General features: G+C 40.5%; 1 protein-coding gene across 1 annotated transcript in view; it reads right to left on the reverse strand.

The window, feature by feature from the left end:
- SEMA3D (semaphorin 3D) overlaps window positions 1-12,486 on the reverse strand; it is a 301,084-nt gene that overhangs the window by 107,955 nt on the left and 180,643 nt on the right. The window contains exon 7 of the mRNA XM_075343494.1: window positions 10,011-10,104. Within this exon, the coding sequence (XP_075199609.1) occupies window positions 10,011-10,104 (94 nt within the window). The remainder of the gene's footprint in view (window positions 1-10,010; window positions 10,105-12,486) is intronic.

Raw genomic sequence — 12,486 nt, forward strand, 5'->3', positions numbered from 1 at the left:
GCGCTCTTCATTAAATAGTGATTCTGGTAACAAGAAATTATCACCTGTCTGAAGGATAAGTGATAACTGCTAAATTGGTGGAGGTCTGACCACTAGTGTGAGCGAGTAATTAACTATTCGCACTTGCTATGCTGTTAGCGAATACTGTCCGCTACTCGCATATTTGTTACGAGTAGCGGGCGCAGTGTAAGTCAATGGGAAATACTCGCTAAGCAGCAGGTAACCCAAAGCCATTCTTTTCATGCAAGTAGCGAATAGTATGGCTTTCGGGTTACTCGCTACTTAGTGAGTATTTCCCATTGACTAACATTGCACCTGCTACTCATAACGAATATGTGAGTAGCGGATAGTACTCGCTAACAGCATAGCGACTACGAATAGTTAACTACTCGCGCAACACTACTGACCACATATCCATCTTTCTCTATAATAGGTATTTTTTTTTCCTTTTAAATGGAGGAGCAGTACACATGTTCAACTACCTCTCCATTCAGTACTTGGCTTTCCCTGCTTTCATACAGATTGAATGAAGTACCCAGTTCTGGCGATCAACGAGGGTCTTATCTGTTGAACTTCCACCGATCCCAACATTATCACCTATTTTATGAATGGTTGATAACTTATTGTTACCCAAATACCCTTAAACTTGTTTCTAAACTCAAAATATTCTGAGATGAACATGACTGTGCAAACACTTTAAACAAGGGTGGAAAAAAAGCTCAAAGTAAGAATAGTGTAAAAATTAGAACTGTTAATGGTTTATTTTTATCAATTAATTTTCAAGAGAAGTCTAAATCATATCAATATTTGATGTGACCACCCTTTGCCATTAAAACAGCATCAATCAAGGTTCACTTAAATTTTAAGATTTATAGTCAGGTGTGTAAGTAAACATTTATACGAAACAGGTGTTAATGATCATTATTTTCATATGTAGGTTGAAACAAAGTGTCACGATCGTCTCCCTGCATGTTGAGACCAGTGACAGCCTTTGGACTGGAGCCTCTCCTCTGGCTCTCTGCATTAAAATGGGTTTCATTTCTCTTGGCACTGAAGTGGCTAATTGTCAGTTTTTCTATTGCAGCTTGTCCAAACAAGTGCCTTGCTGAGTGATCAGCTGTACCTACTAAGTAGTCAGGCCCTTCAGCTTTAAATAGTGGTGTATCCCAACATTCCCTGCTGAAGATACAAAGTCATTTGTGTACTGTCTGCCTTTGAGGAAGGTTTACAATAGGGCCTTCTGAGGGTCCCAGGTTCCTATTCAGTGACAGTTACGGAGACTGTATACAGACTGGTGAGGAGAGAGGGGACATTTGCAGGTGAGGTTAGGAGGTGCCCACCAACCCCTATCACTAGTTCAAGAGCCTCCTGGTTTTTTTGTGTCCCTGGTGCTCCTATTTTTATGTGTTTTTTGTTGTTCATCAGACGCAGGTTTGTCTGAATGCACCATGCCACGCTTGCTACATCTGGTGAGCATGACACAAACTCATTAAGTGAAATGGAAATGCCTGTGCAGGAGACTAAAAACTTGAAGATAAGAGCTAGAAAGGTAAGATAGTGGAAGAAAGTTTCAAGTCACTGGTCATACACCAAGGCAAGACTGAGAATAGCAATGATAGACAAGATGCTTATACTGTATCAACAAGCTGTCTCCCGAAAGGATTTAAAAAAAGCCAAGGTTTCAAAATGTACTGTTCAAGCTCTTTCAAAGAAGTATCAAGCACTGTTGGCAACCATAGATCTAGTGGTGGGACAAAGAAATTTAAAGCTACAGATGAAACAGACATTGGGTTTGCTTCGCCTCCAAATCAGAAGATGTCCAGTAGTGCCATTAGCTTAGAAATGACAGCAACCAGCAAAACTCAGCTACACCCATCTGCTATACAATGAAGTGTGGCCAGAAATGGAACCAAATAGCAACCAAAAACAGCAACCAAAAAGCCATAACTTCAACATGGAAACAAGACCAAGAGTCTCACCTGTGCATTAAAAGATAGGAATTGGAGTGCAAAAGACAAACAGCATATGCTTTGGACTGATAAGTAGTCATGGGCTGTAAAAGGATTTTTTCAATGTTTGTATTTCTTTCTTTTTTGGGGTCTCATAGATACCTCCCATTACTAATCTAGGGCTTAGTGCACCTGTGAGCTGAGATTAACCCCTTATTACCCCAATTGCCACTGTACCAGGGCAATCATGAAGAGCTGCGTAAAGTTCTGGGATTGTTGAATCTAATGGGTGCAACAATCCTGGGCAGCTGCAGGCTGCTATTTTTATTCTGTGGGAGGGGCCCAATAAGCATGGGTCTCCTCAGCCTGAGAATAACAGCCCCCAGCTGTCGGGCTTTATCTTGGCACACAACATCTGTGATTGAAAGCAGTCATCTGACATTCAGGGTGGTGGCGTGTTTGACTGCAACAATCACAGACACCGGTGGGCGGGGAAAGCAATGCATATGCAATGAAGGTAATGGGCGGCCCTGCAAGGAAATGTGTGGCAGTGGGAGCAGTTACAGCCACGCCAGAGACTGGGTAATTATAGTCCGCTTGTTCCTATGCCCTATCCCTTCTACCACTATTTTGAATCACCAGATTCTGGTCCCCATAGACTTATATGGTGACTGGCATCCAGCCAGATATCCGGGATCAATCTGGAACCAGAGTTTTTCTTTAACCCGGTAAAACCCACCAGTCCCAGGTATTTGTGAATCACTACTGGTAAGTCAATATTTAATCAAAATATTCCATGTTGAATCACCTTTAAATAATATTTATCAAAAAATACCTTTAAAACCAGAAGAGATTAATAAAAAGGGATTGGTGTCTTTTTTAAAAATATTAATTTTTATTAAAAAAAAACCCTTTTTTTAAAAATGACATATAATACATCTTTAAAAAAAAAAAAAAAATATATATATATATATATATATATATATATATATATATATATAGGACAGGATCAAAAACCCAAGGTAATACAGCAACGGTAAAACAGAAAATATAAGTACTCAGTGTGTATCTTTATCAATAGAGTCAGTAGCTGAGTGGATAGAGCGCTCACCTAGAAGCATTAGGTCGCGAGTTCTAGTCCAGGTAAAGAACTTTTTTTTTATTTTTAATTTTAAATTATATTTATAATATATTTATAATATATTTATAATTATAATTTAATTATGCACTGAGGGGAGGAGCCGGTCATCAGCTGTGAGCCGCGGGACACACCTCTAAAATCGGAGCAGTTCACGGAATGAGCCTACAATGCTCTCTCCTCTCTCTCTCTCTCTCTCTCTCTCTCTCTTTGTCTTTCTCTGTCTCTCTTTCTCTCTCTCTTTCTCTCTCTTTCTTTCTCTCTCTCTTTCTCTCTCTCTCCTTTCTCTCTCTCCTTTCTCTCTCTCTCCTTTCTCTCTCTCTTTTCTTTCTCTCCTTTCTCTCTCTTTTCTCTCTCTCCTTTCTTTCTCTTCTTTCTCTATTTCTCTTCTTTCTCTCTCTCTTCTTTCTCTCTTTCTCTCTCTCTTCTTTCTCTTCTTTCTCTATTTCTCTTCTTTCTCTCTCTCTTCTTTCTCTCTTTCTCTCTCTCTTCTTTCTCTCTTTCTCTCTCTCTTCTTTCTCTCTTTCTCCCTCTCTTTTTTCTCTCTTTCTCTCTCTCTCTTCTTTCTCTCTCTTCTTTCTCTCTCTCTTCTCTCTCCTCTCTCTCTTTCTCTCTCTCTCTGCTCTCTCTATTTTCTCTCTTTTCTCTCTCTCTCTCTTCTTTCTCTCTCTTTCTCAGACCTGGCGGTGATCAGCTAATGCGGTTACCTGACCGAATCAGCTGACACTATAAGTCGAGCGGTGTGGCCGGCTTCTTACCACCCGGCCGGCTAAACTATCAGCTGATGCCGTCGGACAGGAGTCTGCACTGAAGTGTGTAGTTTTGGGGGGTTTTTTTGCACTGATGCATCAGCTGATTGTATAAAAGCCGTTTATACAATCAGCTGCTGTGTCATGTGATTCAGGCCCTTTAACCTGACACATCCTTTGATCGCTTTGCCTTCCAGCAAACCGATCAGATGATATTGGATCCGAATTGGATGGCGCGGGACCCTTGACCCAGAATTACTGTGGAGGGGGCTTCTTTATTTCAATAAAGATGAAGTCACTAATTGTGTTGTATTTCCCACTCCCACTCTTCAAGATTTCTCACGAGCTGCGCCTATGCTCTAGAACACAATACCAAGAGAAATCCGATTAATTCCCAACATCCACACCTTTAAGCGGGCCCTAAAAATGTATTTCTTTAGACTAGCCTATCACCTCACCGCCCTGATCTAATCTAGTCCCTTTCTGCCCTACAAAAAATGTACTTCCAGTTGTCGTCCCCTTTACCTGTATAAATTCTCACCGACGGGTTCATGCAGCTGCTTTTGAATACCCTATTAAATCGATGGCTGGACCATATATGACAAGCTTTCCCCCCCCCATTCACCTTTTGTGTCTCTCCTAATTCCTCATAGACTGTAAGCTTACGAGCAGGGCCCTCACTCCTCCTGGTATCTTAATTTTGTTATTTTGTATTGTCTCATATTGTCTGTACATGTCCCCTCTTAATTGTAAAGCGCTGCGGAATATGTTGGCGCTATAGAAATAAAACGTATTATTATTATTATTGTGTTTTATTTATAATAAAAATATTTTTCTGTATGTTGTGGATTTTTTTATCGGTACTAGAAATTCATGGTGGCCATGTCAAATATTGCCATGACACCATGAATTTCGGGCTTAGGGCCAGTTGATAATATACAGCTAGCCCCAACCCCATTATTACCCAGCGAGCGACCCGTCACCCGGACAGCTGGAAGAGTTGGATACAGCGCAAGAAGATAGCGCTTCTATGGAAACGCCATTTTCTGGGGTGGCTGCAGACTGCAATTCGCAGCAGAGGGGCCCAGAAAGCTCACGCCAACCTGTGCTGTGGATTCCAATTCCCAGCTGCCTAGTTGTACCTTGCTGTACACAAAATATGGCGAAGCCCACATCATTTGTTTTTTACTCATTTCATGAAATAAGTGAAATAATTTAAAAAAAAATGGCTTCCCTATATTTTTGGTTCCCAGCCGGGTACAAATAGGCAGCTGGGGGTTGGGGGCAGCCCGTAGGTGCCTGCTGTACCTGGCTAGCATACAAAAATATGATGAAGCCCACATCATTTTTTTTGGGGGGGGGCAAAATACTCCTGCATACAGTCCTAGATGGAGTATGCTGAGCCTTGTAGTTCTGCAGCTGCTGTCTGTCTGTATGGAGGAGAGCAGACAGCAGCTGCAGAACGACAAGGCTCAGCATGCTCCATTCACTAGTGTATGCAGGAGAGCAGACAGCAGCTGCAGAACTACAAGACTCAGCAAACTCCATCCTTGACTGTATGCAGGAGTTTTTTGCCCACCAAAAAAATGATGTGGGCTTCACCATGTTTTTGTATGCTAGTCAGGTACAGCAGGACCTAGGGGCTGCCCCCAACCTCCAGTTGCCTATTTGTACCCGGCTGGGAACCATAAATATAGGGAAGCCTGTTTTTTTAATTATTTCACTTATTTCATGAAATAATTAAAAAACAAATGATGTGGGCTTTGCCATATTTTTGTGTCCAGCCAGGTACAACTAGGCAGCTGGGGATTGGAACCCGCAGCACAGGTTAGCCCGAGCATTCTGGGCCCCTCTGCTGCGAATTGCAATCCGCAGCTGCCCCAGAAAATGGCGCTTTCATAGAAGCGCCATCATCTGGCGCTATATCCAACTCTTCCAGCTGCCCTGAAGCCGGGTGGCTTGCTGGTAATTATGAGTTAATACTAGCTTTGTTTTACTAGCTAGTATTAAGTCAGAGATTCTTAATGTCAGGCAAGTTTGACCCAGCCATTAAGAATCTCCAATAAAGGGTTAAAAAAAGACACCACACAGAGAAAAAATACTTTAATAGAAATAAATACACAGACACACTTAGAGACTCCATGTTTATTACTCCCTCTTACCCTCCACGATCCATGGTCTTCTGTCTTCTTTCTCCTTCAAACCATGCAGCTCTGCTATATCAGACAGCGCTGCATGGGAGGAAGGACGCTGCTGCTTCCCGTGCAGTCTTTTCACTCCGTGAGTGAGAAGAAGCTGCTGGCTGTGAGCGGTGACGTCATCGCTAACAGGCGCGTTGCTATAGCAACGGTGATCTCCGTTATTAACCGGGTGTTGCAGCTGGTGAATAACGGAACGGGGAAGCAGAACGGGGAGTCAACCGTGTGCCAGAGCATCTCGCTGGTACATGGGGATGCACAAATGTGCACCGCGTACCGGAGAGATGCAATGACAGGACCTAGCATGACGTCGAGCCATGTGACCAGTCTGTAGCCAATGAGATAATAGACACGTGACTGGTCACATGGTATTTTGACATCACGATAGGTCCTATCATCAGTGCTGGTTACCGGGAGGACGCAGCGATTATCAGAAGGAAAAGCGGCAGGAGACAGAGTGCAGGACGCATCGCGGGAAAAGGTAAGTGTTATGGCAATGTTTATTAACTGTATGTGTACATTTATAATGTGTTTTTATGTGTTTGTGTTTGCCTGCCATTGGTTTCAATGGGGCTCGAGAGGTTCGTCGAACGGCTCGCTGAACTGAATTTGAACGCGGCCTCCGTTCGATGAACCAAACTGAACTCGAGCCTCTAGAGGCTGGCTCATCTCTAGTAATGACCCCAAAAATACAATTTCACTGAGAACTATCATGAGCATTAAGAAGAACAAGGGCTTCTGGAAGTAATGGTTTGGTCCCCATAGATCCTTGCTCTAAATATAATTGAGTCTGTCTGGGATTACATAAAGATACAGAAGGATTTGCTCAAGCCTACATCCAAAGAAGATCTGTGGTCAGTTCATGGAGATATGTGGTAGAACTGTGTCCAAGTCTACCTAAAATAATTGATGCTCTTTTGATGGCAAAGGCTGGTTACACCAAATATTAGATTCATCTTTTGTTTATTCACTTTATGTTTTGTTCATTGATTAAAAATTACACTTATAAAACGTCAATCTTTAAAAGCACTGTAACTTTTCAGCATTTTTTCTACAACTGACTAAAACATTTACACAGTATATTGGAATAGATATAAATAAAAAGTGAATATTACTCGTTTTCACCATTTTTACAAAGTTTGTTCAGCTGTTTTAAACCACAAAAAATAATTTGAGGAAACAAACTGTCAATTGTATTTAATGGAAAAATTGTTCTTTAAGTGTCACAAATCCTCAGTTTATAGTTAGATTTTTCTTGGACCTTAACATCTATAGTACTTTCTAAAATTATGTAATATTTGCAGTTCCAAATCATATGGAAATCTATATATTTAAAATACAATATCCTCTCTATTAAAAACTTCCATTTCAATGACTTGGAGAATATCCCTATTAAAAACAGGCTCAAATTTTGGCTTCTTTTTTGCCATTTTTTGGCAGAAGAGTCTGGATCCTCTGAGAATTTATAAATTCTTGGTCTTTGCTTGTTCCTTTCAGGTTAATGTTGACATGAGATATGAATTACTTGACTTTATACTAATAGCGGTTGTTTTACAAGTGAAATGTCATTTCAGCATTGTACATTTATCCATGATTGAACTTTTGGTCTGACCGAGCCGAATCATTTATCCGTAAATCAGACACTGTGTTTGTGAATATGTCTACATTTGCTTACAAATCTCAATGAATTACTATGAAATTACCATGTGGAGTCAATGTTACTACATATTTATTTTACTTTGTGTTTTCAGTTGATTAGCCACTGCATTCTATCATTTCTGTTAAAAAAAGGCCGCTAACCGTTTATGAGATTAGCAGTACATGTTTGACTCATTGGGAATATCCAGTGTATAAACCGGGGGTCTTAAATAACAAGTTATACGTGTATAGCACAGTGATGCCAAGGGTTCAGGACACCAGCTCATAGCATCTGATGCTAATGAATACATAGAGCTATGGAAAGTTATCTTTGTCAAAAACAACGCTGAGCCTTCATCTCTGCCATTATACTGCTATTTAAATCTGCTAAAGAGCTTAATGGATGCCTGGAAGCAATATACTCCAAGGTATAATATGCAAAAGTGTTAAAATATAAAGGGGACCTGTCATCAGGATTTTCCCTTATAAGCTTCGGCCACCATGAGTGAGTCCTTATATATAGCATTCTAGAATACTGTATATAAGTGCCCAGGCTGCTCTGTAGAACATAAAAAAGACCTTTACTAGATTCACCTAAGGGGAAGTCGGGTCTGATGGGTGTTGCTGTTCTCGATCCGATGACTCCTGTATCTTGTGCAGCCACCGACCTCCATCCCAGCCTTGTGTCAAAGATGAATCCTATGCCATGCACACAGAGAACACCATTGCACTCCTGAGCATGTGCACTTTGATTTGCCCTGTGGAGGCCAGAGCAAAGTTTTGCAATGCGCAGGCGCAAGGAATGGTCAAAGACCGTCCGTGCATGCGCACTACAATACTTTGATCTGCTCTCAACTTGGAAGATCAAAGTGTACATACAAAGGAGCGCAATGGCGGCCTCTGTGTTGATGACGTAGGATGCATCATTCATAAGAGGCTGGGAAGGAGGACGGCAACTGCACAGGATGGAGGAGGCGACGGACCCAAGAACAGCAACGCCTTTTGAACTGACCTCCCCCCTAGAGGAGTATAATAAAGGTATTTTTTATGTTCTATAGAGCGGCCTGGGCTTTTATATACGCCATTCTGGAATACTGTATATAAGGGCTCACTGGTGATGGCCAAACCTTATAAGGGAAAAACTTGGTGGCAGATTCCCTTTAAGAAAAAAAAAATATTTCCAATATAAAATGCTTTTTTTGTATCAAAAAAGAATCTCCTTGTCCATAAAAGTCCACTTTATCAAAATATAAAATTAATTTACCCAATTGGTAGACGCCATATTATGAAGACAAAAATCCAAATGCCCGAATTGAGTTTTTCCAGCTGCCATAACAGTGCAATAAATGCAATAGGAGGCAATCACACCATCGTATCTATGCAAAATGGTATCAATAAAAACAATGTTTTAGGGAGAAAAATACAAACCCTCCTACAGTGCTATAAATCTAAAATTTAATATGTTACGGGTCTCAGGCTACACAGCAAAAAACAATTGTAGAATTGTGCTTTTCTTTACCATTTTGCTGGACTTGGGGTTTTTTTTTCCACTTTTCAATACACCACATGATAAAATGGATAAAACGGAAGGTGTTATTAAAAAAAACAATCCATCCTTCTAAAAACCAGCCCTCGTATGGCTATGATGATGGAAAGATATTTATGGTTCTTGGAAGAAGGGGAGGAAAAACTGAAAGTGCAAAAGTGGAAAGTCAGGATTAAACCGTGACTTTTATTATGCTTTTTTAACTCGTTTATGTCCAAGTCGTAAGCAACTTGTATTTGCAACCAAGTTTTTTTATGTAAAGAACAAAATATGTTAAAATGACTTCAAACAATGTTTTTTTGCAAATTGAATTAATCTTTTTGCATAATTAAATGATCAAATGAAAAAACTGTTATTAATGCACAAAGTTTTCTATAAAACTATCCTAAAGTCATACTGTGCTCTTACATCTTGCTCTTTATTATTAATTTAGACAGAATGATGAATTTTCTAAATGTTATTTTTTATTGTTTTCCCTCTATTTTCTTAATTCCTGACAAAATAAAACCGCAGAAAGTTGTAAAAAAAAAAAAAGAACATGTACATTCAACACCTGCATGTCATTTACACAGAGCCAAGATGTCTCCAGGATTAGCCAATTTTTAAAGAAAAGAATGAGATACATTTTACCCATGACACTACCATCCATCATTTCTTTCATATCTTTCTATTAGAGGCACATTCTTTGTCTCGTCATTAGTGAAAACTACGTATGAATGTGAATGAAACTGTTGTCTTTGGATTTCTGAACAAAGTAGTTGTCTCAAGGATTCTGGCCTCCCTGTGTCTTACCTGTCATTATGGAAGCAAAAGGCGGATGAGGATCAAAGGGACATTTCAACCTTCCCGACTCTAGGTTTTGTGTGTCAAGCTTAAAAACTATTTCCTGCAAGAAAAAATTCATGTTACTATAGGAGACAAAACCTCTCCATAAATAATGGCCCCTGTCAAAAGCATTTAACAAAGAGGGATAAAATTAAATATGTGATTGATTATCATGAGGGATACTTGCAAATTGTTTTATTTTATCACTAATTTTTAAGGAATTCCTTGAAAAGTAAAAGGATGAGTGAACCTTAGTTCAAAATTGTTGTGACTGTTGTGTTGTTGCACTTACAATTTCTGTGTTCAGGGTGTTTAATACATACAGATATCTTAGGGGTGCACACAGACAAAGGAGAGCCCCTTGTAAGAACATATTTAGGTGCTTTGCAGTTCAGTAGTTCAGAATAATAAACCCTCCTGGTCCGCTGTGCCTAATGGCAAGACCAGTCCTTTACAGTCTCTACAAAAGATTAGCATATTGTATATATTCTACTCTTAATAGACCCAATCTGATTATGTATAAAGAATCAGGATATCTAAATTGAGAGTATATATGTACAGTGCCTTGAAAGAATATTCATACCCTGTTAATTGATACACATTTTTCACGTTACAGTCACAAACCTAGATGTATTTTATTGGGAATTTATGTCACATATCAATATCAAATATTAAGTATTTGTGAAGTGTAGAGGAAATGATACAGGGTTGTCCAAATATTTAAAAAATATAAATCTAAAAATTGTGACAATTTTTGTGGAGTATACAACTAATAGTTATCCTGTGGACAAATTCTCTCACCTGAGTTGTGGATTTCTGCTGCTCCTCCAAAATGATCATGGCCCATGGGCCTTTTGGCTGCTTATTTAGTGCTTAGTGTTTTTGCAGCATTTTTTAGCTACGGATTTGCCTTGGTTTTATGCAAATCCATGATAATAAAACACTGCTTTTTACAGTCCCAGCAAAGTCTATGAGATTTGTGAAATCTCATGCACACACACACAAACACATCAGGATTTTTTCTTGATGGTTTTGTGAAATACCTCCGGTTTTGTAGCGTTCTGAAAAGAATGAACATGTCAATTCTTTTCAGCACTTTTGCTACGGTTTTCACCCTAGTGACAGGTGGACTTGCAGATACCCTGGATCAGCGGGTCTAACCGGGTTAATAAAAAACCCGGTTAGACATGGAATTGATCCAGGGTATCTGGCTGGCACTTAAATGGTGGTGGGGATAGGGGGATTGGAGCAGGCGCGGTATATTTACCGAATCACCGGTGCGGCTGTGCGATCCCGCGGCTCCTCCACTTCCCCACTCATTCCATATTCACTGCTTTCATCTGTGATTGGTTGCAGTCAGACACACCACCAGCATCTGAATGCAACCAATCACAGACCTGGTCTGTGGGTCTATACAGAGAATGAGTGAGCCGCGCATTCAGCGGTGACCTCACTCAAGCTATTTACGGTCACAGGTATCACCATTCACCAGCTGTGACCGGAAATCATCTGAGTGAAGTGACCAATGATCACGGGCTTAATCATTCTCTGGAGCTCACAGCAGGCAGTCCAGTTAAATGGCCTGCTCACTTTGATCTTCAGATGTAGCAGAGCTGAATTGCTGTGAGACCTCTTGTGCATTACGTCGAACCTGCAAGGTGTGATTATGGGGTTAATACAGTGGTAAAAGAGGAGACTTTTGTATTTTATTTCAAATAAAAGATTTTTTCAGTGTTTGTGCTTATTTCTTTTCACTTATTACATATTGGTGATGGGGGTGTCTTATAGACGCCTGCCATTACCAAACTAGGGCTTAGTCGCAGCTATGAGCCGCGATTAACCCCTGATATTACCCCGATTGCCACTGCATCAAGCCAATTTGGGAAGATCCGGGTAAAATGCTGGGCTTTTCGTATCTAATGGATGCAACAATCCTGGGCCGCTTAAGGCTGATATTTTTAGGCTGGGTCTCTCCAGCCTGAGAATACCAGCCCCCAGCTGCGGGCTTTATTTATTTAAATAATTAAAAAACAGCATGGGGTCCCTCTTATTTTGATACACAGCCAAGATAAGCACACAGCTGGGGGCTGCAGCCTGTAGCCCTATGCTTTATCTGTGCTGGGTATCATAATATGGGGGACCCTACGTCATTTTTTTTGTTTATATATATTTTACCGTACGATAGACTCACAGACTCCGGGGGGCAGTGAATATGCATGAGGCTAATGAGCAGCACTGGAAGTAGGAGGGGCCGCAGGAGCAGGTACAGTTGAGCCTAGAATGTATCAACTTCGTTAGTGGGTTAGTGGGTGTGACCAGCTGGGTTAGTGAGCATGAACGGCTTGGTAATTGAGCTTGGAGATGTTTTCTCCCTTCCACTAAAATCATGTTTCGCTCCCCTGCCTCCCATGTGATAGGGGCCTGTTGAATGACGTCATACCTG

This window comes from Anomaloglossus baeobatrachus, chromosome 4 (genome assembly GCF_048569485.1).
Source record: "Anomaloglossus baeobatrachus isolate aAnoBae1 chromosome 4, aAnoBae1.hap1, whole genome shotgun sequence".
Lineage (NCBI taxonomy): Eukaryota > Metazoa > Chordata > Amphibia > Anura > Aromobatidae > Anomaloglossus > Anomaloglossus baeobatrachus.